Below are 25,942 nucleotides of genomic sequence, written 5' to 3'. Positions count from 1 at the left end.
GCCTTCCTGGGAAGGTGTTCCGGTCCCGTCCCACCGGGAGGAGACCCCGGGGAAGACCTAGGACACGCTGGAGGGACTATGTCTCCCGGCTGGCCTGGGAACGCCTCGGTGTCCCCCCGGAAGAGCTAGAGGAAGTGTCTGGGGAGAGGGAAGTCTGGGCATCCCTGCTTAGACTGCTGCCCCCGTGACCCGGCCCCGGATAAGCGGAAGAAGATGGTATGGTATGGTATGGTATGGTTGAGTCTAGAGAAACTCTACTAGAACAATCTCAGCTAATTCTGTTGGGTATTGCGACTTGTAATTGAGGTACTGATGCAATGGGTGATTGTACTGCTTCAACGGGTCCTCTTAATGAAGGTTAGATTCAACTTTTGATAAAAGGCCCTTTTAGATAACAATGGTGGTAAAAGTCTGTTATCCACAATCTTCATCTTAATGGGACTTATCTTAAAGGACATTTTTACTGTTTTACTTCTTGATGTTACTGTAGATGGTTCACTGGTTTTCTTTAGACAGACATTATAAACTGCCCCTAACATTAGCCACCATTAGCTGAATAACTACAGAAATAATGGTGGTGGGCAAATAATTGCCAAATCCCCTTTAAGCAACATCAAACAATACAGAGTTGGTTTATGGTGATTGAGATATTGTCACTATCAACATGCTCACGCCATAATGACCATTGCTTTTTTTGTTGGCAATGTCTAAAGTTAGCTGAAGTTAAGGAAAACCATGTATTAGAGTTTATCTTGGCCAATAGACTACTAGGGTGAGAGAACATCTAACATTAAGTTTTAAAATAATGACATTCTCCTTTAGCTGAAGAATGACGCTATCAGCTGGTACCTTACATCAGATAAGCAATACATTCAAACCACTCCCTCATGATGAGATGCTGGAAATTGTGGCTAATGTGAATCCATTAGTAGGCCCCTTTAAGAAATGTAACACCAAGTTGTTGATTAGCTCATTTCTACAAGTTAATGTTAGCATAGCAGCAGGTATGCCCCCCTAATGATGCTACGGTGTGATAAAAAAAGGTTACCTATCTGCCAGTTGGTCTGGGAGTCCATCCAGGGCCTTTCTTCAAGATGTACTGTTGAAAACCAAAAAGGCAAAATGTGCAGTCTTAGTTCCATGTTTCATGTGCTGAAATAAAAGATCCTAGAAATATTCCAGATACAAAAAATGCTTAATTTCTCTTTAATGTTGGGCACACATTTGTTTGCATCGCTGTTACTGAGCATTTCTCCATTCCTCATATAAACTGTTACTCATAAAATCTTTGTAAATGATTGCATGTTGCATTTATTTTGTTGTTCTGGGTATTTCACACATTGTCAAGATTACACTGTAGATTTAAATTAAATTAAATTGCCTGAGAAAAATAAGTTGCTGGATATACCAGGTGTTTGTTACCAGTGAATCTCTAGTGTGTGTCCCACTGTTGTATTCTGCTGGGGTAGAAGAAATGGTTGAGAAAATTAGGTGAGGAGAAAAATGAAGGAGAGTGAGACATTAGGTAGAGCAAGATAGTAGCAAATTAGTAGCTGTGGGGATTAGGGTTTGTTCTAGTTAAAAGCCTAAAGAAACCTCACAAACCTAAAAAAAAAAGGCTGTCCAAAAGATGGAGAAAATGGAAAGCGGTAAATAGAGGTAGGGGAACAGATCTTGGCTTTATACAACTGCCTTAGCTCCTGTATACGGAGAAAACTGCAGCCAAACTCCCTCTCACTGGCCTTTCCACTCCTATCCCTATCCCCCTCTTTGTTTTGAAATCAAGCTGTCACCTTCACCCCTCTGATGGCTTTACTGCAATAGCAAGTGATGAAGAGGAAAAGAGAGAGAAACAGAGACGGAAAACGCTCCATTCACGGAACACCACCTCACTTTTTGTAACAGCCTTATTAGCTGCCCCATTCATTGCTCCACCACTGCAAGAGGGAGTAAAGAACTTTAGTGGTAGATTAGTAGTTTTCTGCACACCCTCTTTCACTCCCTCCATCCCTCTGTTCCGTTCCACTCCACTCTGTCTTTCAGTACTCTTGAAAAGGCCTGAACCAATGAGGGAGACAGCTTGAGGCGAAGCGAGAGAGGAGCTACACCGAAGGCCCTGTCCTGTGTTTCAGGGGTGGCCGGTGAGGTAAACCTGAGTTGTGTGTGACCCTGTGAAGCGCTTCTGGAAGGATCTAGAGAGGTACAGTATACTGAGTAAGCTGAGTGTATGCTGTGGTGATAACGATAGCAGAGGAAAACACTTACAGCTCAACTTGTTGATATAAAAGTAATTTCTCACACAAAGCAACGTGGCCTACAAAAACCCAACAGAGGCTTACTCAAATGCTTTTCCGATATGAGAGGCCAGTGTGATGGTTTACGGTAGAACAAACATTTGGAATACTAAAACAACAATATAGAATAGTTTAGAAGGCTAGGGCTCCATCATGTCAACACCATTCATTATAATATAATAATGCGTTGCGTGGTGAAGTATTCCCTATTGCAATTCTGACCGCATGGCTTTCCCAGATCGGGTGTTGTGTCCGCACGGGGGCGTAGTTACTGCGAGTTGCGCAAAACCAACAAGGGCCGGAGGAGGTACCCTGCATGAGAGTTTGTAGTGAGCTCGTAAGTTGAGCACGGTCCTCGGGCGCGCGGAGCAAGGAAGCCTCGTCCGTCTTTTCTTTCGAGGCAAACGCGTAGAGAGAGAAAGAGAGAAAGGAGAGAGAGGGGGACACTGAGATTTGATTGGGAGAGGAAGGTTGAGCCAAAAACACTGTGGCCAGGAAACGGCTCGAATTTCAGGGGGAGTGAAACCCGCTGGAGTGAGGGAGGAGGGGGTTGTGTGTTGGGACGTAAGGAGAAAATTCTAGTAAACCTGACAAAGCGTCTGAGTACTAGGATTGTTGGGGAAGAAGACGCTCTGCGTTGTGGGATCATATTGATGGATTCACATATTTATTTTGGAGAGTTTATATTATTTTTTTTACTCTCTAGTTCCTCATAAGTTGCAATTCTTCGTTGGATGAAGTGCGCTCGCTCTGTCTGGAACAGTGACATGTTTTGAGTTGAAGAAACTACAAACTTGGTGAAGAAGAAAAGTTTCGGGGACGCAGCGATGTTTTTAAGCTCTTTTTTAAGGATATGCCTTTCAAATCAGATTTTTTCAGTTGCAGTGGAACACCGATGTTTTCAGGATTTAAGAATACCTTTTCAGTGATTTAAGTGGTTGCTCCTCGGAGTGGGGATAGTAAAAAAAATCGCTGCTTGGCATTTTTGGTGCAGTGGGGAGAATTCGGTCCGTCGGGACTACGCTACACATTCCTCTCGATTCGACCCATGCACTAGCCTTCTGCCTCTTTCGTGCATGCGAATCGTAGGTCTTCCGGAATTTAGGTAGAAATTCGTGGTAAGTATTTTGTAATATCTGCATATTATCACCATGAATCTCATATAGTTATTGCTGTGTTTATTATTGAATAATAGAACATTAAATACTCTTCATGTTGGCTTTACGCATCTTTCACGACCAATGGTGGGAAGTAGCTGAGCTAGCATAGGTGGTTCCAAATGTTGGTAGCCTACTGTAAGACCGGTTTCTAACTTTTTATAATGTTTTGTGGGTTTTGAGAGAACATAGAACGAGTTTGCTACAAAAATTATCACTAGGCGCTTGCATCGTGATTTATGGTCAATAACCTTTTATATCCGCCAGATGAAGCCTAATTTTGCCAACTAAGAGTTGTGAAATTACAAATATATTTCAAATGCAAACCTGTCAAATACATGATTAATCTGACATTATGTAATATTGCAAATTGTATTTTTGCGCAAAGAGCTTGTTGAGCTTGTAGTAAAATATTGTTTTGCATTTAGCAATACTCTATATGGCAATTGGCTATGTTTACCATGTTTTCCCATTAGTTGATAAATAAAATGTGGGAAATGGCTGTCACACCCATGTAGGTTAATTAAGACCACTGTTTTGCTTATTTATTACTTCGCTTCATTTTCTACATTGCATTTATGGTGCCAATTATCCCGTGACCGCACTTTGTGTTTTTTTTTTACTGCTTTAAGATGGAACCCTAAATCACTGAGCGTTCTAAATAAGTCGTCCAATACTGCTTCATTGTGTAAAAGCCAAATGATTTGAATATCAATAGGAATTCAATCAGCGCCAAGAAATTTCATTCAGAAGCCCCGGTTTAAATGGGGGCCAGGGAAACCTGTGGATATGCATATGGAGAAAAGCCCTCAAGTGTCCGAACTTGTTGTTGGACGATTTTGTTGACAGCAGCAAATCAAAGGGCTTTTTGGACTACAGTCTCTAGGCTTAACATAGAAATAAGAAAGTTGCCACAGCAAAATTACCCAAAATTAGGGTGTACGCAGAAGAATATTGTTGGGGCTACATTTCTCCCGGTGAATTCTAGGTTAAATCTGCAGTGCTAGCGACCGCTATTAACAGTTGTTAAGGGGTCCGTTTTCATTTACCTTGTAAACCGGTTCTCCTTGCAATAGACTATAGAGAAACAAAGTACATTTATTTTAATTGGTAAAATTCGCTAAAACATGAGTAATCAAGGTTTCTTGCACACTCCATTCTCGTTTCGTTGCACGTGCGGGATGCGTCAAGGCGGCATCCCGTGATTGTCGGGTGCGGACGACGCGCGTCCTTTACACGTTTGCGGTGCGCGCACTCTCTCGCCTCTAGGGTAGTTACAGATGAACCAGCATCTCCCGACACCTTTCAAGTTGCTGTGTACATGTCAAATTACATGCATCTTCCTGGGTAAACCAATCAATACATCCCAGCTGGAGCAGAAGGCGCTCGCAGAAGCGTGACTAGGGGGCTCGATGCAGCCGCTTCCAAGCCTCCAGAGACTTTTAAATCTGATTGCACCGCAGATGTCTGGCCAATGGATTGCTGTGTCCTTGTGAATTGCGTTTCAATTATGTAACTCATAATTGTTGGGCTAGAATTAAGTGAATTGCTTTTTTTTCAACGGAAAAGTATGCATAATTACTGATCATCCGAACTCAAATGGAAAGCAACAGGTTTGGTTCATCTGTTGCACACAAGGATAAAACGCGTAGGTCAGGATAATTTGGATATTGATTGTTGCCTTTTCTCGGAGAAGAAGAGGGTGATGTTTGGTGGAATGTAATATTCTACAGCTGAGTTATTTCAATAATAATTACTATAATAATATGAACACTAATTGCTTTATTGAAATGGTCATAACAATAATGAACTACATGGTAATATTAAAGAAGTAAAGTAACCTAGTAATAAAGTTAGATTTTTCATAACTGACACAGAGTAAACATTTCAAAATTGTACACTGGACAGGGTTGATGTCAGCCCATAGGTGCAAACATCAAGTCCACGCAATAGAACTGTTGAACAGGCTATGGCAGCGTTCATTGTAATAGTGAACAGAAGGATTTGTTAAAACTGGAAACAAAGATAGAGGTGTTGTGTGGTTGTGTGCTACGCTGAATCAGAGCTTCGGTATTTCTGTGGCAAGGCTTGTTTGACAGCATTTTGTGAAACACACTCTCTCCCATTAACACACACCCACTCTTTCTACATGTGCCCTTGTAACTGAAATAAAATAAATCGTCAAGAAATTAGCACTTTTCAGCAGTGCTCGGCAGAGTACTGCGCAGTGTCAATGTAAAAAATTGCTTAATTTTCTACATCAAGCCAATGTTTTTTTTCTCTCCCTTCTTTCTTTCATCCTTACCCTTGTTTTCCACTGACGTACCACCCCTTTTCCACCTTGCCCCGACCCACTTGCCTATCCTTAGCCCAGGTGATTGGGGGTAATTTACGTTGAGTGACAGGCCAGACAGCCTGCAGTTGATGGTTGGGTGGAGCCCCTCAGATGGGATCAGTGTCCAGGGGGAGAAGGAGCCTAAGGAGGTGGGAATGGGGGGGGGGATTCGACCTCCTCTAACGGGATGGCCTCACGGGCCTGGCTCCTCGCTGCCGTCCTGCTGTCCCTAGCGACAGCTACCTTGGCCAGGCCACCGTTCACAGCCGCCGAGGAGGAGGCCACGCTCGAACCCGAAGGTACGTCCCAGGCTCATTACTGTCTGCGTTGTTTATTTCGTTGCCCCTAGATACTGATTCATGGTCAGTGAAGAGGTTTGACTTCTGTGACAAAGCAGAAAAAATACCACCACAAAAACGTATTTGGGGTTATTTGTTTCGTTAGTTCCTTTTTGATACTCTTTGAAGATGCTTTCAATGTCAGCAACCAATTTTTTCAAGATAAAGAACTTTGGAAAGACAGAAAGTATCCCAAGTTTGTAAGTGGTAAGACTGGCCTTTGGGATAGGTAAGTTGACCCTAGATCTGTGCCTAGGGGCAATGTGCAACCCGAGCGTGTTATAAAATGCTGATGCGTGAAAAAGTTAATGTGGCTGTAAGACTGTTCTTGGATCCATTAGTTGTATTGTATCCCTCATTGAACATCGTAAGGGAAGTAGTTGTGGTTAGGATGGGGGAGGAATGGCTTTTTACTCTCCATTTTCCCTTAACCGTGCCCTCACCCACACTAAACCACATCTCCACGCAATTAACAGATTTATTCAAAATGAAATGCGTCAAATTGAGAAATAAGCTTATGTAGTGAGCAAAACGGTGAAAGGTGGAAACTAGCCACAGGATGTGTGATGTTTTTTTACACCATGAAATAGTCAACACGTAGCTTCCTTTTTCACAGTCACTTTTTCCATGCCCCTAGCTGGGATTTTCTCTCAACACTGTTTTTGATTCACTTAAGAAAAACGATGTCAGGTTTGTCAGTTGGTGAGGTTTGAATATTCCACAGGCAAGTGTAGGTGTCAGCAACTTGGGACCTGGAGGGCCAAATTTCCGCTGGTATTTCTTTGTACCTGGTAGTTAATTGCACTCGCCTGGTTTCCCAGGTCCGAACGAGTCCCTGTTTAGACGGAGGGGATGAAACCAAGGAGTGTTTCAGCCCTCCAGAACCTGAGTAGCCTTGTTATCTAGCGTGTGAAATAACAGTCCCTAGTCCTGGAAGGGAGGATGAAGGAGTGTAAAGATGAGTGCCCTGCTTCCCCACAGAGAGAGTGACAGAGAGAAGAAAATAGAGAGAGCTCTTTTCTCATATTCAGTTGCACTGCAGTAGGTTGCTTCCCGACATACACAACACTGGGAGATGTTGCTGAGGGAAGCTACTTTTCAACTGCATTTTTCTTTGCATTTTCTCTCTCGCTCTCTTTCTCTCATACTGATTTGAAGTGAGGAGTGAGGACCACACACTATATGTCTGTATATTTTTCTTTTGGTTTGGGGTGGGGGGGTGGGGGTGGGTACGGTGTGAATGTGAAAAGGACACTTTCAAGTTCTGGGGGATTACTTCGACCAGGGGATGTGGTTTGCCTTTAAAAACAGTCCTATATCCAAATACCCTCTCCTCCTTTGGCTTGTACTTGGCCAAATAACCTTCCTTGGCCATTTTGAAAACATACATAGTTCTGGGCTACTAAAATGGTGGCAGAGATTGTAGGATTTCTTTGAGAAACTGTAACTTTTTGAAAGATTGTTTGTGTTGGTGTTTTATAGTACCTTGTGTTTTGCGTCTTCAATTATAAGACTGGTCATTCTGAGAAGTAACCCCAATTAGAGTTGTTTTGGTGGCTAGTCTGTCAGTAAGTCAAATGTAAAGGCTTTTGTTTGTAGACTCTAAACAGCTTGCTAATTGGATGTTGGGCCAACAGTGCATCCCTTTCCAAGCCCTCTTCACTGTTCACAAACACTTAGCCCACCCTCTTTTGTCCTCTGGCCTACAGGTCAGGGGTGGCCCACACTTGTCCGGACAAGGGTTAAGCTCACTACCTCCGATTGTCGAAGTTTCATATTATAGCAGATTTGGTCGCTTATTGTAGTTAAAATGTTTGTGTAGTTAACTCCCTAACTATGCAGTTTGTTGCAAAAAGTAACTCAAATATAAACAGAAAGAGAGAGAATACACTTAATTTTTTCTTACGTTTTAGCTCAGAACAGCTTGATTGGAGAGACAGATTTCTTGGACATGTGAGAGACGGTGGTATAGTTTCCCATGTAATACAATACACATAGATAGGATTTTTTCCCTCCGTTTATTTAGGATGTGTACATGCATTTCCGGACTTTTCCTTCAGATTTGGTGGGGGGAGATGTTGCATTCAAGAGAAACTCATGTGATGAGGGATTAAGCTTGCCGAAGTTGGGGGGGGGGTCACATGATGAGGGATCAACGTGGCAGGGGTCAGGGGCTTATTAAGAAAAATCTGAGTTTTTGTTAGCTGGTACGTGAGTATGTGAGGACCAGCACATACGTGAACTTTGTTTGTCTCTCTGTGTGTGTGTGTGTGTGTGAATTATGTGAACCAGTATGTTAATGAGTTGCTGTTTTTGGCCCATCACATGCATGGACAGAAAATGAGGGACAATGGGGAGAGAGTCTGTCTGTCTGTCTGTCCCCACTCCCATCTAATTACCTCCCAGGGTGTCTCATGGCCCCACCTCCTGTCTTAATGCCAGAGTGCCCCAGGCAGACAAGCGCATGCACTGTGGGTCTGCCTCTGGCAGGGGAGCGGTAATTGTCACAGATTGCGTATCTGCTTGCTTTGAACAGAGAGTTAAGCTCAGATAGTTCTGCTTCTGGTGTGTTGACCTGGCCACGAAAGGCAGTTCAACTGAATCACCTTTGTCATCCGTTAGTGTGCAGTTACAGTAGCCATTCATAGTCTAACCTTGATATACAGTATCTCACCAAAGTGAGTACACCCCTCACATTTCTGTAAATATTTGATTATATATTTTCATGTGACAACACTGAAGAAATGAGTAGTAAAGTAGTGAGTGTACAGCTTCTATAACAGTGTAAATTTGCTGTCCCCTCAAAATAACACAACATACAGCCATTAATGTCTAAATCGCTGGCAACAAGAGTGAGTACACCCCTAAGTGAAAATGTCCAAATTGGGCCCAAAGTGTCAATATTTTGTGTGGCCACCATCCTTTTCCAGCACTGCCTTAATCCTCTTGGGCATGGAGTTCACCATAGCATCACAGGTTGCCACTGGAGTCCTCTTCCTCTCCTCCATGACAACATCACAGAGCTGGTGGATGTTAGAGACCTTGCGCTCCTCCACCTTCCGTATGAGGATGCCCCACAGATGCTCAATAGGGTTTAGGTCTGGAGACATGCTTGGCCAGTCCATCAGCTTTACCCCTTGCTTCTTTAGCAAGGCAGTGGTCGTCTTGGAGCTGTGTTTGGGGTCGTTATCATGTTGGAATACTGCCCTGCGGCCCAGTTTCCGAAGGGAAGGGATCATGCTCTGCTTCAGTATGTCACAGTACATGTTGGCATTCATTGTTCCCTCAATGAACTGTAGCTCCCCAGTGCCGGCAGCACTCATGCAGCCCCAGACCATGACACTCCCACCACCATGCTTGACTGTAGGCAAGACACAGTTGTCTTTGTACTCCTCACCTGGTTGCCGCCACACAAGCTTGACACCATCTGAACCAAATACGTTTATCTTGGTCTCATCATAGCACAGGACATGGTTCCAGTAATTCATGTCCTTAGGCTGCTTGTCTTCAGCAAACTGTTTGCAGGCTTTCTTGTGCATCATCTTTAGAAGAGGCTTCCTTCTGGGACGATAGCCAAGCAGACCAATTTAATACAGTGTGCGGTGTATGGTCTGAGCACTGACAGGCTGACCCCCCACCCCTTCAACCTCTGCAGCAATGCTGGCAGCACTCATACGTCTATTTCCCAAAGACAACCTCGGGATATGATGCTGAGCACGTGCACTCAACTTCTTTGGTCGACCATAGCAAGGCCTGTTCTGAGAGGAACCTGTCCTGTTAAACCGCTGTATGGTCTTGGCCACAGTGCTGCAGCTCAGTTTCCAGGTCTTGGCAATCTTTATATAGAGCAACAATTATTCTTTTTTAGATCCTCAGAGAGTTCTTTGCCATGATGTGCCATGTTGAACTTCCAGTGACCAGTATGAGGGAGTGTGAGAGCGATGACACCAAATTTAACACACCTGCTCCCCATTCACACCTGAGACCTTGTAACACTAACAAGTCACATGACACCGGGGAGGGAAAATTGCTAATTGGGCCCAATTTGCACATTTTCACTTAGGGGTGTACTCACTTTTGTTGCCAGCGGTTTAGACATTAATGTATGTGTGTTGAGTTATTTTGAGGGGACAACAAATGTACACTGTTATACAAGCTGTACACTCAGTACTTTACATTGTAGCAAAGTGTAATTTCTTCAGTGTTGTCACATGAAAAGATATACTCAAATATTTACAGAAATGTGAGGGATGTACTCACTTTTGTGAGATACTGTACATTTTATTTTCTTCATCTGTAAAGCTTACAGATAAGGAGATCAATAGAAACCAGATTCTATCTACTTCAGACTTATTTCCCTGTTGTTGCACAGAGATGTATAGAGACTGCAATGCTGTATCTGTCTCTGTGACGCTGCCTCTTGCCCATACCACGTCGTACGTGACGCATGACCATTCTTCTCATGTAGTTTGTTTACCTCTGCATGTGGAACCTGAAGAAGCAGCTTGAAGCTCACGTAGTGAAAAATCTATATAGTTCAGTGATTGTCATGGTCTATACCCCGTTGTTTGATATCTTCACAATGGGTTTCAATGAATTTGCTGAGCAGAAAAGCAATAGTGTGTGTGTGCAGTGTGTAAATCTTTGGGACATGCGGATTGATTAAATAAATCAGAAGTGTTCTGATCCAGGTGGTGGACAAAGACGTTGTCGCAATAGCAATATAATCTTTTTGTTGTTGTTGATTTCTATGGTCTTTTACATCTCTAGGGTCTGTTACATCTCTGTGGTCTGTTACTTCTCTGTGGTCTGTTACATCTCTATTGTTTGTTACATCTCTATGGTCTTTTACATCTCTATGTTCTGTTACATCTTTGTGGTCTGTTACATCTCTGTGGTCTGTTACATCTCTATGGTTTGTTACATCTCTATAGTCTGTTACATCTTTATGTTCTGTTACATCTCTGTGGTCTGTTAAATCTTTATGCTCTGTACCATCTCTATGGTCTGTTACATCTCTGTGGCCTGTTACTTCTCTATGGTCTGTTACATCTCTATAGTCTGTAGGTGTGTATTTACTGGACAAATAAAGCCTATTCTGATTTTGATCCTCTTGATACCCCAGCGGCACCAGTTTAAGTGGGCTGAGGAATAGTCAGAATAAATCAATGTCAATATTCAATAGCATGGTGGCCCATAGTAATGGAACACCACTGAGATTCCTAATTACTGCTACTTGATGATGATGTCAAAGAAACCCGTCTATTATTGATCCTGGTAGGACAGCGTAAGATATGTTGATTAACATGCCGCTCTTGTCAGGAAGGGACCACCACTACTGCTAATGAAATACAATCTAGTACTTATATATGTATTTGTTTTTGTCTTTTCTTGGTTCAGGTATGGGCAATTCATAACCACTCATGCGTAGCACCAGCCAGTTTGTGTAAGAAGCACCAGATTATATTGCGTGTGTGTGTGTGTGTGTGTGTGTGTGTGCGTGTGGGGCTGGTATGACATGATAGTAGGACCTATCTCAAACAGTGATATCTGATCAACAACAGGATCCAGGCTGTAAACGTATAAAAGTGTCAGCCTACAACCGAGCCTGTTAATGACGTCTTATGTGTGCGTTTGGGTATTCATGTGGTGTGTGTATGTTTTTGTTGTATTGTGTGTGTGTGTGTGTGTGTGTGTGCGTGCGTGTGCGTGTGGCAGTGGAGCTGAACTCTCTCACTAAACAAACTGTCCTGAGTTGTTGCGCCAGTCAGGTAAGGAAGTAAGCCTGATCGGTCCTTCAGTACCATAAACTTCCAAGGCCCATGTCTGCCGTTACGGCCAGTTACTGTTGAAGTCTACAGGCATTCAGTGGTACGTTGTTTGTTTAGGCCGGAGCTGCAGAAAACGCCCGGTCGTCACCTCTCTGTGACCTCGCACCTGGCTGATAAGAGGGTGATAGAACTGAGTTAGATCCAATATGTGACCTAGTGACGCCACAACTTGACCGCAAGGCTCAGGATGGAACACCAAAAATGATGGACCCTGAGTGCTGCGCGGGCCTTTCGCTTATATCGTTCATTACAATGACTAGCCTGTGTCAGAGATGTTTGATATGAAATACATTCGCTAATAGGGGGGATGGTCAATGGGACAACTGATGGCATACAAAGAAACATTGGCACACATTGATTTCATATATTAGCATCGTTACCCGTGACAATTCAGACAGTTTATCACGATATGGAGATATGTCCTTATCGCCTAGTCCTAGTCTGGTTCCAGATTGGTTTGGACAGTCGTGCCAGTTCCTGTGGAGTGTGCAGTTTGAGCCTCCCTGAGGGGCTGAGTGCTAGGGCGGATTCTGGCCTCAGACGGTCCTGCTCTGCTTTGATGTCATTAGGGTTGAACTCTAGGTCCCACCAGAAGTGGTGTGTGTGCGCGCGTGTGTGTGTCTGACAGGACCTGAATGCTTGGCCGGAGGGCCGTTGCCATGGACGCGACCGGGAGGCAGTTGGCGCAGCACTGCATTGTGATGACAATAAAGCTTAATGGAATTTGAATTTGAAAGGAAAGAACGAAGAATTGGAAAGCAGGGGGAAAGGAATAGTCGGTTCTCACCGTGTGAGGAGTAGGGAAGGCTGAGAATACGAAGAAAAGGACAGAGTATGCAACCTATATTATGGCTTATGAAGTCAGGCTGTCACTGTGGGTCTGCTTTTTGTCTCTGTCAAATGAAAACCTTGTAACTCAGTGTTTATTTTTTTTTTGCATTGAAATCATAAAATGTCCTGAATGTGCTTTGAACATTTCTTGACTCCCAAGTTTCACAGTAAATAATAATTGTACCACTTGTTCGCTGTGACTGTCGGTCCACCTATCTGATTATCCACAACAGGGGAGAAAAATTAAAGAGAAAAGGCTGAGGTGAAATGGTCTCCATCGGCTGGGTCCATGCTCACTCCTCTTGTAGAACCTGACACTTCCCTCAGTGTTTCCAGTGCCTTGGATTTCTGTGGCGTTTCGTTCTCTCTCAGACACAGAGTTAGTAGGATGGAGACAGGTAGATAGATGGGTGTATCCCGGCGTGTCAATGGCCTTCCTCTGCTCGCTCACTCAGGGACCACTGCCGCTGCTTGCCAGGATGGTGTAAATGAAGTGAGGGAGGGTGAGGAGAGAGAGGTGAGAGACTGTCTACCACGCCTGATAGACACCATGGTAATTACTGTCAGAGAGAGAAAGAGGGAGGCAGAAAGGGGGTCGGAGACAGAGAGAGATGGAGTGAGAGGGACATAGATGGACAGAGGTGAAGAGAAAGGGAGAGGGGAAAAGGTGGGGGAGACAGAGTACCGCTGCGAGATTTGAGGCAGAGGGATACAGAGAGATGCTGTGAGGGGAAAGAGGCAGGTTGTCTAGTAGCGAAATGACATCATATCAGGACTCTTTGTCCTGCGGTTCTACTGTCTTTAGCCAGGGTTTCTTTGTTTCCACATGGACTGTAAGTATACATTTGTTCTGGCACGATAGAAAGCTATTATCATCATTTATTAGTAATTGAGGAAATACATTTTTACAGTTCTTGGGGTTAGGGGTAAGGAATCCGTAGTTGGTGTTTGTTTTCACAGTGTGAGATGGGGTTGTTGTCATGGTTCCCATGAACAATTAGGAATTCTGAGTGCCAACCTGTTTAGGGACGGGTCAGGGTCAGGTCAAAGGTGTCACGGGGAGAGGGAGCCGAGAGGGAAAGGTTACACCGAAGAAAGAGGGAGCAGAGGTATTGACAGACAGGCACAGATGTATAATCAGTGCCACCATTTTAGAGCCCCCCAGGATAGTCCTGTTTTCCCACCATTTCTCCTTTTGTTTTGCCAGCATGACTTCCTTTAACATGCCCCGCGCGTCAACCATTGCAGGTGTGTGCTATGCGTGGTGCCCGTCACAGCTTACGTCTGGCCCTCTTTGGTTTTGTGCGTATCACCTTTCTGTCAGTGCATTTCGTTTTTCTCGCTTGCGTTGACAGACAGATGGGCCAAACGGGGAGGCCTAGAACGTCAATAATGATTGAAGATTAAAGGGTGAAACCACTTCCCCCGTGCGCTATGGTAACCCGTGTAAGAAAAGGGTGGTGAAAATAGCCCCCTGTTAATCAAGAACAACACACCTACCTCCGCGGCCACCCACTGGCTGGTGGTGGGCAGAGAGGGAGGGGTTAATTATTTCCGGAGTGAAGAAAGGAGAAATATATGACGGTGCCGGAACTGTACCTGTGTGGGGCACTGTGCCCCGGGGGAGTGTTTACAGCCTTGCACACGTTCTAGCCCAGCCAGCTGCCTCCCAGGGGAATGAACTTTCTCTTCCTGCCGAGGGGTGGGGGTTAATGCAACACACACAAGGAGTGCGGAATGTACGCTACTTAGGGAAGGCGCGCTGAGGTACAGGAAAAGCTGCGACTGCATCTTGTGCCCCTAATTATGTGTGTGGAGTCAGCCAAGTGCAGGCTGTCTTGTCGGAGTCCAGAACGCGCACGGCAGGGTTTTACAGTATCGGACTTGTTGCTTTTCGTGCGTTTTTCCCCCCAGCACACCTAAAGTCAACACGTTGAAATGACGAGAGGATACGTATGCGATTTGTCAGCAAGGTGCACGACCATCTCTGGGACCCTCTCTGTGGACCATTCTCTGGGACCCTCTCTGAGAACATCTCTGGGACCCTCTCTGTGGACCATCTCTAGGACCCTCCCTGGGACCATCTCTGGGACCCTCTCTGGGACCCTCTCTGTGGACCATTCTCTTGGACCATCTCTAGGACCCTCTCTGGGACCATCTCAGGGACCCTCTCTGTGACCATCTCTGTGGACCATTGATGTGGACCATCTCTGGGACCATCTCTGTGGACCATTCTCTGGGACCTTCTATGTGGACCGTCGCTGAGACCATCTCTGTGGACCATCTCTGGGACCATCTCTGTGGACCATCTCTGGGACCATCTCTGTGGACCATCGATGTGGACTGTGATCAAGGATTGAGATGTGTTTTTGACACAAACACAACAGAATGTTTCCACACATCTCCATTGTTGTCGGGAGTTTATTTTCCATCAAATGGAAATGAATAACTAAACAGAGTGTGTGGGAGCTCTACAGTCCACAATGAGGCTAATTCCTATGTAATACGCAACTTTTTGACCTACTCTTGTCCCACAAAATGGTGCAATATATTTAAAATAAATGAACGCCACTGTGTGGGCTTCAGAGTTGGCTTATTGGATGTATTCACCTCAAGTGGACCTAAACACGATTCTGCACGGTAACTTACAAGGCAGAGAACACTTTTTACACAGAACTGCTTACTGCAGGAGTTGGAGCACCTCCCAGAAACCTCTGGGTTTTTATGTTTTTTGCCTTCCTTGGCTTAGTGAATTGCGTGCTGTTGGAGACCCAAGTTAACATGGTTCTGAAGAGAGAAATACTAGGATATAAAACAGAGTACTTAGGCCCACAAAAAAAAAATGCTTTCACTCTTTAACCCTTTCCTATCTGGTCTTGCTTCCTGTTGGGGGCTTATGAAATATATATAGTCATTTTGGGGGGGGGGGTATCTGCTTTTTCACATTGGCTGCCTGGTGTTTCTGCTGAAAGCGGGGGGAGGGGGTCTGTGCCGTGTGTTGGGTCACAGTGGTTGGTCGTCATTCTCACAGGCTCCACCTCCATGCTGCTGTCCACTCACCGCTGCTTCGGGCCATAGCTGCATGCTTCACACAAGGAAACGCAACCTAGCACCATGGATAATGTCCAGGGTGTGGCTGACTGAGGGATCCACAACAGGTGTTGCTCTCCTAATTCAAGGTTTTAGGATTCAAGAATTTGGGCCCTTCTCCCTCTCTGTCTCTCTGTTTCGCTCCTCTTGGCATAACGTTGATTCAAGTGCATCCATGGGAGTTATGTGGTGTTTTTTTTTTTTTTTTTAAATTTTTTTTAGTCCTTACACTATTGCTTGTGTCTTCCTCTCCCTCTTTTCTCCCTTTCCTTCCTCCCTCGCTTCTGTGCACACCCCTCCTCGCCCTCCCCCCTCCTTCCTTCGCTCTCGCAGAGCCTCCGACCAAATACCAAATCTCTAAGCCCATCGTGTGCTCGGTGCACCCGGGGGAACTGCTCAAGCTCAGCTGCCCTCTGCCCGACGAGGCGGGCGCCATCACCTGGACTAAGGACGGTTCCTTTCTGGGGGCCAACAACCGTACGCTGATAGAACAGGACGGGCTGCAGATCCGAGACGCCACGCCCAAGGACTCGGGCCTGTACGCGTGCAGCGCCGCGGGCCCTCAGGGCAGCGACACTCTCTGCTTCATAGTGAACGTTACAGGTGAGTCAGTCAGGACAGTTAACGATCAGCCTGTCAGAGCAGGGAGCTCCCAATGAACCTTCGGGGGCGGGACATAAACAGGAAGTGCTTAGTCACAGTGTTGAAACTGGAAGTTTAGACAGACTACGACGTGTCTTCAGTAACACCTTTAATCACAAAGCAAACGTACGTACTCTCGGGATGTGAAGTTGCTAGTGGTAGGCGACGTTTAGAGACCGGACACACAAAGTCAATTCAAAGTTGTTATAGCATTATACACACTGAGTGATGCACATCGAAGGTAATGGTTTCGGTAGCTCATTTCTAGGGTTAAAGAAACCGCATCTTTGTCACGTTTCAAAACACAGCAAACAAACATGGAAATGATTACTTCACGTACAAGGATGTTGCACCTATACATTTCTGTCCATTGCCTTCGTAGTAGTAGTGCTGTTGGCGTTGATTGGCCGTGGAAGGCCTGAGGACTGGGTAGGTGTTTTGGTTTATGCAGCTGTAGATTCTTTCCTACATTCCCAAGACAGTCACTCTCAGATGACTATTAGTTACACGGAAGAGCGAGAACGTCAGCATGGCGTCACCCAATGGCGCCGCCCCACCTCAGCGTGCTACGGCCTGCGTGAGAGCACAAGTGCAATGCACGCTCTGGACTTGTGCGTTTCGGGCCATGTGTGGGGTGTGCGTGGGGTGCGTGTGGGGTGCGTGTGGGGTGCGTGTGGGGTGTGTGTGGGGTGCGTGTGGGGTGCGTTTGGGGTGCGTGTGGGGTGCGTGTGGGGTGCGTGTGGGGTGCGTGTGGGGTGTGTGTGGGGTGCGTGTGGGGTGTGTGTGGGGTGTGTGTGGGGTGTTGGTGAAACTGACTGCATGGCTGGAGCTATCCGGTGAGGTGGCAGAGATGCCAATGAGTAACCGTGGTGATCTCTACAGATGCCATCTCGTCGGGGGACGACGAGGACGACACCGAGCGATCGGAGGATGTGGGGGCCGACGGCGAGCAGATAAGTGAGTACGGGCAGAGCATTGTGGGAAAAGTGTATGAATAGGCCATGACGGTGTTTTTTTCCCCAGTGTGGCAATGGGGGAAATAAATGTAAATACCCGTTTTCATTTTGGGTGGGTTCGGGTTGGTTGCATGGTTAGACCAATGGCATCATAAATGATCCTTTTTTGTGATCAACATTTTTTTTTATTTAATGAATCTGACAAGATGGTCACTAACACCAGATACTGTAAAACGGTCGACCCCCAAGACTATACGAATAAATTACCCACCTAAGCAGCATTATAAATTATCCTTAATGATATTTTATTCTTAAATTTTTTTCTGCCTGGAAAGGAAAAAGACCCTTGTGAGCAGTTTGTTATTAAATTTCATCAGTTCAAATCATTGGTGAGGTCTCAGCTGTAGTGTGTGTGTGTGTTTTGAGTCTAAGAGTGTGTGGGTGTACTGGGAACGTGTGTCTTGAGAAGGGGGTGTTTTTGGGCAGCTGAGGCAGGATCTCCTCCGGGCCTTCTGGGAGCTCCAGGGAAGAGGAATTCCTAAAATTCTTGCTGGTGTCTCTCAGGTAGTCTGTCTCCCAAGTAGTGAATCAGCTGGACTCATCCATTATGCAGGTCCCCATCTGGACCAGTTTAGGTACCTGGTGGGAAATGGATTCTGCGTGTGTGTGTGTGTCTGGGTGTGTGTGTGTGCGTTCTAAAGGAAGATGAGGGTTTCCACATATTGTTAAAATTCTCCACACGCACCACGACTCACTGCAGGCTGAAGTCCCCCCCACATTGGGATGACTGTAATTGCTTGAAATCCATTATGGTAGTGAAGAACACAGCAAAGAGGGTAACGCAGAAAGAAACGGAGAAGAAAAAATTGTTTCTGGCGGCAGAAAGCTGTTTGGAAATAAAGTAAAAGCTGTTCTGGCATCTCTGCCTCAATTTCTCCTGGGTGTTTTTCTGTTGAAGAATTCAAAAGCCAGAATATTAAAAAACGAAATGGGGACGAAAGAAAGTGTAAAACAGAGGCCTTTTATCTAGAGCGTTCTGGTTTGGATCAGCACCAGCTCTGTGTGTATGCTGTGGAGATTTGTCCACAGACCCACTTCTGGTGGTGGGGGGTGTGGTGTTCTGAGCATTGCACTTGGGGCTGTTTTAAGGTTTCTGAGCTTGCCTTAGGTGTTTCTCAGAACTATTTTATTCCACAAAATCTCCCCTCCAGAAAAAGAACAAAAACGCTGTCACAAACTGCATGGCCAGTCGAAGTTACTTTTGATTGGTTTGGTGGCTCCAACTTGTTCTCTGACCTGTCAAGGACATAAATCGTAACTGTTCCACAATATACTTTGACCAATCGGTACCAGCGTTTGCCACTTAGATTTGTGCATCATGCTGAACATACAGCCAATTCTATATGTGAATCTGGAGTTAACATAGATCAGAGGATGGAGTTGTCTTGTCCCCAAGGGGGTCACCCAGGGTCTTAGGGGTCACAGTTGGTCAGTGGGAGTTCAACCTCATCTGGGCAGGGGTTGGGTGTCACACCCTTTGAAGTCTCCACCTCCACACCAGGGGAGTAAGGGAGCATGGGAAACGGAGCTCGTCGCCATTTCCCATCATGTCCCGTGCTCACCCTCAGACGCAGCTGCTGCCAGTCCGGGGTCAGAGTTTAACCCAGGAGAGATGAGCTCCCAACGGGGGCAGTCGCCACCTTAATCTGCCTGTCTATACAGAAATTGCTTAAGAGAGCCTAACCAGCCCAACATTCAGTTGTTGCCCACCCCAAATAATGAACATGGTTTACTCTTCTATGTCAAAACTATGTGCAAACTGTCCGGTCTGCTGGCGAGGGAATATGATAGGCCGGTTGTCTGATAGTACTGCCATCCGGAGGGCGGAAATGACAAGAGAGAGGATCTGAAAAAGAGAGTTTGGGAGAGAAATAAAGCGACAGAGGTGAAAATGGAAGGGCAGAGGCCTGAGAACAAGAAGGAGCTAAAGATTGGCTCGAGGCTAGAGTGACCCCGGAATGTTCCCTCTGTTCTAGAGATACAGGAAGGGATGGACGCCGATTGCGTCGTGGTTTTGCTCACGATTTCCCTTCCTGTTCGAGTCCATCTGCTTATGCAATCACTCTCCCAGGTGCTACAAGAGCGGGAGAGAAAAGGGGGGCTGGAGTTTCTGTGTGTGAGAGAGAGAAAGCGGAGGCTGCCGGTAACTACAGATGGCCGAAAGACAGTCAGAGAGGGGTAGTGGAACTGGAAGGATGGGTGGTGGTGTAGAGGAAGGAGGGGTGGTGGTGTAGAGGAAGGAGGGGTGGTGGTGTGGAACTGGAAGGATGGGTGGTGGTGTAGTGGAACTGGAAGGAGGGGTGGTGGTGGGGTAGAGAAACTGGAAGGATGGGTGGTGGTGGGGTAGAGGAACTGGAAGGATGGGTGGTGGTGGGGTAGAGGAACTGGAAGGATGGGTGGTGGTGGGGTAGAGAAACTGGAAGGATGGGTGGTGGTGGGGTAGAGGAACTGGAAGGATGGGTGGTGGTGTGGTGGAACTGGAAGGAGGGGTGGTGGGGTAGTGGAACTGGAAGGAGGGGTGGTGGTGTGGTGGAACTGGAAGGAGGGGTGGTGGTGTGGTGGAACTGGAAGGAGGGGTGGTGGGGTAGTGGAACTGGAAGGAGGGGTGGTGGTGGGGTAGAGAAACTGGAAGGATGGGTGGTGGTGGGGTAGAGGAACTGGAAGGATGGGTGGTGGTGGGGTAGAGGAACTGAAAGGATGGGTGGTGGTAGGGTAGAGGAACTGGAAGGATGGGTGGTGGTGGGGTAGAGGAACTGGAAGGAGGGGTGGTGGTGTGGTGGAACTGGAAGGAGGGGTGGTGGTGGGGTAGAGGAAGGGGTGGTGGTGTGGAACTGGAAGGATGGGTGGTGGTGTAGTGGAACTGGAAGGAGGGGTGGTGGTGGGGTAGAGGAACTGGAAGGATGGGTGGTGGTGTGGTGGAACTGGAAGGAGGGGTGGTGGTGTGGTGGAACTGGAAGGAGGGGTGGTGGTGTGGTGGAACTGGAAGGAGGGGTGGTGGTGTGGTAGAGGAAGGGGTGGTGGGGTAGAGGAAGGAGGGGTGGTGGTGTGGTGGAACTGGAAGGAGGGGTGGTGGTGTGGTGGAACTGGAAGGAGGGGTGGTGGTGGGATAGAGGAAGGGGTGGTGGACAGACAGGGTGAATGAGCTGCAGTTATTTAGGCCATGGTTTAAATGAGGAAGGGTGCACAGTGTGTGGCAAAACCTGCCGAAAGACAGTCAGAGAGGGGTAGTGGAACTGGAAGGATGGGTGGTGGTGTAGAGGAAGGAGGGGTGGTGGTGTAGAGGAAGGAGGGGTGGTGGTGTGGAACTGGAAGGATGGGTGGTGGTGTAGTGGAACTGGAAGGAGGGGTGGTGGTGGGGTAGAGAAACTGGAAGGATGGGTGGTGGTGGGGTAGAGGAACTGGAAGGATGGGTGGTGGTGGGGTAGAGGAACTGGAAGGATGGGTGGTGGTGGGGTAGAGAAACTGGAAGGATGGGTGGTGGTGGGGTAGAGGAACTGGAAGGATGGGTGGTGGTGTGGTGGAACTGGAAGGAGGGGTGGTGGGGTAGTGGAACTGGAAGGAGGGGTGGTGGTGTGGTGGAACTGGAAGGAGGGGTGGTGGTGTGGTGGAACTGGAAGGAGGGGTGGTGGGGTAGTGGAACTGGAAGGAGGGGTGGTGGTGGGGTAGAGAAACTGGAAGGATGGGTGGTGGTGGGGTAGAGGAACTGGAAGGATGGGTGGTGGTGGGGTAGAGGAACTGAAAGGATGGGTGGTGGTAGGGTAGAGGAACTGGAAGGATGGGTGGTGGTGGGGTAGAGGAACTGGAAGGAGGGGTGGTGGTGTGGTGGAACTGGAAGGAGGGGTGGTGGTGGGGTAGAGGAAGGGGTGGTGGTGTGGAACTGGAAGGATGGGTGGTGGTGTAGTGGAACTGGAAGGAGGGGTGGTGGTGGGGTAGAGGAACTGGAAGGATGGGTGGTGGTGTGGTGGAACTGGAAGGAGGGGTGGTGGTGTGGTGGAACTGGAAGGAGGGGTGGTGGTGTGGTGGAACTGGAAGGAGGGGTGGTGGTGTGGTAGAGGAAGGGGTGGTGGGGTAGAGGAAGGAGGGGTGGTGGTGTGGTGGAACTGGAAGGAGGGGTGGTGGTGTGGTGGAACTGGAAGGAGGGGTGGTGGTGGGATAGAGGAAGGGGTGGTGGACAGACAGGGTGAATGAGCTGCAGTTATTTAGGCCATGGTTTAAATGAGGAAGGGTGCACAGTGTGTGGCAAAACCTGCCCTACACAACACAAACATCTCTTGCTCGCTTCCAACGCCACATTATTTTTCTTCAAGAACATAATTATTGTTTAAATGTGATACACACCTCCCCCCCCCCCCCCCACACACACACACACTCACACACACCATCCATATCTTTTGTGCTGACAGGAGGATAAATATTGTAATTTGAGGAAGTAGTTAACAAAACGCTTGAAAAAAATACCCGGCAACTTCAGATAGATGAAATGGAATGTGATGGTCTAGTTACCCTCTTGGCAACGCCCTGTACATTCTCCCCGGAGAGCTCGTGTTTTTTTTCCCCCCTCTACGTCCTGTAACGCTTAAAAGAGCCCAAAAACGATTTGAATTTTACATGTTTTCAAGTGTGAACTGTGGGCATGTCCCAATTGGCAGCCTATTCACATTTTATTTTGCACTCCTTTTGACCAATTCACATATAGCTTGAGTCAGAAGTAGTGAAATGTGTAGGGTATAGGGTGCCATTGAGATTCAGCCTTGGAAACCATGGCTGGATTGTATTATCCTGACAGTTCAGTGTTGTGAAGGGTGCGAGGGGAGCGTGAATAACAGTTTGGGCCTGGCCACTCCCCCGGTCATGCCTTCCTCACTCTCTCGCAACTCCACAACTTTAGCTAGTGCTGAAGCTAGCCGTGTTATGTTATTTCCAGGTTTTATACTGAATTTTACCCAAAGGAGCTACGATGCTCGGCAGTGTTTCTCGCACAGGTCTGTTGTGAGTAGAGATCAAATGAATCTCGCTGTATCATATCTGATATTTCAATCAAAGATGTTGGTAGGAGCAAGAAGATGTGGCTATTCAAAGAAGTGAATGACGCATATTAGAGATTCTTATAAATTAATTCCACTTTAATATTAACATAAAATAGTTGTAAGATAAAGAAAAATGTATTCTTTGTAAGATAAGAGAAAAGAGCCTTTTGGCTCCACTGTGTCTAAGCAGTCTGTCTCTCTTTCCCACCCTTTCTGTGGCCCCCACACCATGCCCCCAACCCCCGTAGCACATTCCTCACACCGTCGCTTCTTCCGGTTGAAAGAGGAATGGACTCAATTTGCCAGGATTTTAGTTGGCAAAATAAACATTTGTGATATTGATGTATCTTTGGTGATTGGAAGAGCTGTTATCTCTTCACTGATTGTTTTGAGCACACCCAATATCAGTTCAATGTAGACATATAGACTAGAGCAATCATGAAGTATTTTTACTTTGGATTCGAGCGTAGGTGACAGTATGCATTATTCTGTGTTTAGTCCGAGTTTTCTCTTCTGTTTATTTGCCCCCCCCCCCCCCCCCCCCCGGTGCCTTCTGTTGGGCTGAAGTGCGTTTGAAAATTCCTGTTTGGCTCCAACAAATAAACCCTGAATGTGTTGTTTTTCAGGAGCACCCTTTTGGACCATGCTGGAGAAGATGGAGAAGAGGCTGCATGCAGTGCCCGCTGCAAACACCGTCAAGTTCCGCTGCGCTGCTGGGGGAAACCCACGGCCTAAGATGCGTTGGCTGAAGAACAGCCGGCCATTCCGACAGGAAGACCGCATGGGCGGGTACAAGGTACGACCCCTCTTCTGCTTCTTCACTGGCCAGGTCTTGATGCAGACTGTTGTCCTTCCGTTTGGTTCGATCCGTACGTCCATCACCAAAGCCATCGATGGAGGCAGAGGAGTGACAAACAAGGCTGCTGATGCCAAATTGGATTCAGTCACCTGTTTGTGTGGTCTTGAAGTGACACTTAACTTCTCTCTCTCTTAGGTTTTAACACCAGTTAGAAAGCCCTGTGGTTTTCTAACTTTTTGTGGAGACACCCAGGCATTTCTGCTTGGTGATGGAGAAAGTGTTTGAGCTGGATTTGAACCCATGCTATAGCTGTATATTTGCAGAGGCAGCTGCTTAGACTGCTTGACCTCCCTAGGCCAATCTTTTAAACTTATACCACAAATCCCTTAAACAAAATCTTGTACGAGTCCCCAGTCCTCAGTTTGAGAACCACTGACACCGACAATACAATACTGGAATGCGGACCAAATTAAAAGAACAATTGGTATATGGAATTGCTATAAGCAATTGATATTCATGGAAAACAGGTCACACTGATAGAGAGTACTGTGCCTATCCATTGTTATAAGTTGTGTTTGAAGCTATGCATTGATTTACATTAATACTTCTACTACCATTCAACAGCCCAACCTAGTTAAAGTTTAACAGAAGGGGCCGGTCTATGTTCTGCTAACCCATGCACCTCGCCCAACTGCTGTTTGCACATTCTGCAAATTCAGACGATGAACACACCAAGAAGTGACCTCAGATTCAACTTCCAACCAAAAACACATACTTTGCCTGGGAAAGTAGTCCACATGTTACAAACTACAAAAAAAAGAAAGATACAGGAATTTTTGGAAAACTCTTAATGTACAATTGGATGTTTTTTTAATACTTTAAATTTATATTTTCTTTTCCAACATTTGGGCTGGGTATCGGCACTGATATCCCGATTCGATTGCGATTCACACTGTCCCGATTCTACTCCGATTCAGTCTTGATTTCATTTGGGTATAGTGATCATTTCAATACCATTATTTCTTACAAGAGAGTCTTTGAGAATGACGGCTATGAACTGCGCAGGGAACCCTCTAGCATGACGACCAAGCCCGAAACATTACATTGAATGGATTTAAAAAAAATTTTTTTTAAGAAAAACATAAACAATCAAAATCAATTGCTTTTTTTTGTTACTCGATACTCCTGAGTCAGTTCAGATTCCTTCAAAAAGAAGGAATTGTTTGCGAACTGCAGAGCTACGGAGATTGCTGGCTGCTGCTCCAGGAACCTTTATATGATCTCCAGTGTACTGTTCCACTGGGTCACCACGTCAATCAGCAGCTTGTGTAACGGCACGTCCAGTAAATTCTGCTTCTCTTTTAACTCATGACTGACCATAGCGCTACGGTGATAAAAGGTAGCAATGTGCCTCCCCCAACCAAGCAAGCTTACGATTGCTGGAAGTTTGAGAGCTGCCTGAGTGGCTAAGTTTAGTGTGCGAAACGGCCGACGCAAAGCAGCTCCATCAATGACAAAACTTGTATTATATTGGCAGAATTGTCCGTCACAATAGCTGGTTCTTTCTCTCCAACCTCTCACTCATGTAACACCTCCAAATGTTAAAATGCATAGATTTATAAAATCGATTTTCTTAAGAATCGATTTCAGATTGTCCAAACAGGAATCCTGATGAATCTGAACATTTCTTTTTTTACTCAGCACTATCCAACACAGGATGTCTGCAGAGAGGGTTTCAGAAGTATTTCAATATCAGTATCTATTTATTTATCTTGAAAATACCTGAGGTCACACATCGTGGGAAATAGTAGTCAAACTAGCCAGTAATGTTTTATTTTCTCTCAGCATTGAAGGGTTGTTGAGAGCAACATTTGTCTTAACAACCTGAATTCCTCCACACTGACATAGTCTATTTGGATTGGAGTCAAACATGGCGCTCGGGTCAAAAAGAATGCACTTCACATATATAAAGATACGTCTGCTGATTAAAATCATATTGAACCTTATTAAAATCACAACACTTTCCAGTCAATTAATTTGTAGTTTGAATATCAAGAGTTTGAATATGTACACACACACACACACCTGCTGACCAACGTATGCTACAATAGAGGAGTATTGTGGTCAGAGGAGTGGTCTGAGGTGTGGTAATGTTTTCATGGTTTTGCCTACTGGGGGAGATGTAGTGTAGTCACGACTGTTTGAAGTTGGGAAAAGTGTAATATTTAGTGTCAACAGGGTTTTTGCTATTGTTCTGAGCCATGGAAAAGGTAGCTCTGGGAGAAAGCTTCCCTCCACTGTGCAAAACGGTCAAATTCCTTGGGTGGGGGTGCCAGCTCGCCGTAGGACCAGTCTGTCACCGTCCGCAATATTGTTTTTCATCACGATGCTGTGGTGGGAACAGAACTGGCTGACAGTCCCTCACCAAGCCTCCTCACTCACTCTCTCATTCCCATAAAGTACTCCACAATCGTCTCTTTTTCCCATCCATCAGCAGTGTTTCTGAACAAAGAAACAAACAAAAAACGGTCTAAGACATCCTATGGACTCGGCATTCCCGCGGGACACCAATGCGATCGCTG

The 25,942-nt window shown here is 46.2% G+C and overlaps 1 protein-coding gene across 6 annotated transcripts in view; it reads left to right on the top strand.

The window, feature by feature from the left end:
• The first annotated feature begins 2,689 nt into the window (after positions 1-2,689).
• fgfr2 (fibroblast growth factor receptor 2) overlaps positions 2,690-25,942 on the top strand; it is a 49,338-nt gene continuing 26,085 nt past the window's right edge. Inside the window, exons 1-5 of one of the 6 annotated variants that reach the window (XM_010870063.4) lie at positions 2,690-3,412; positions 5,821-6,085; positions 16,210-16,479; positions 17,401-17,475; positions 23,188-23,357. In XM_010870063.4, the coding sequence (XP_010868365.2) occupies positions 5,974-6,085; positions 16,210-16,479; positions 17,401-17,475; positions 23,188-23,357 (627 nt within the window). In that variant the 5' untranslated portion in view covers positions 2,690-3,412; positions 5,821-5,973. The remainder of the gene's footprint in view (positions 3,413-5,820; positions 6,086-16,209; positions 16,480-17,400; positions 17,476-23,187; positions 23,358-25,942) is intronic. The other 5 variants (XM_010870066.4, XM_010870061.5, XM_010870062.4 and 2 more) reach the window with 5 other exon arrangements.

The sequence above is a fragment of the Esox lucius genome, chromosome 6, assembly GCF_011004845.1.
Source record: "Esox lucius isolate fEsoLuc1 chromosome 6, fEsoLuc1.pri, whole genome shotgun sequence".
In the NCBI taxonomy this organism is placed as follows: domain Eukaryota; kingdom Metazoa; phylum Chordata; class Actinopteri; order Esociformes; family Esocidae; genus Esox; species Esox lucius.
The sequence above is the reverse complement of the archived record's forward strand: the minus strand, read 5'-3'. Positions and strand labels throughout refer to the sequence as shown.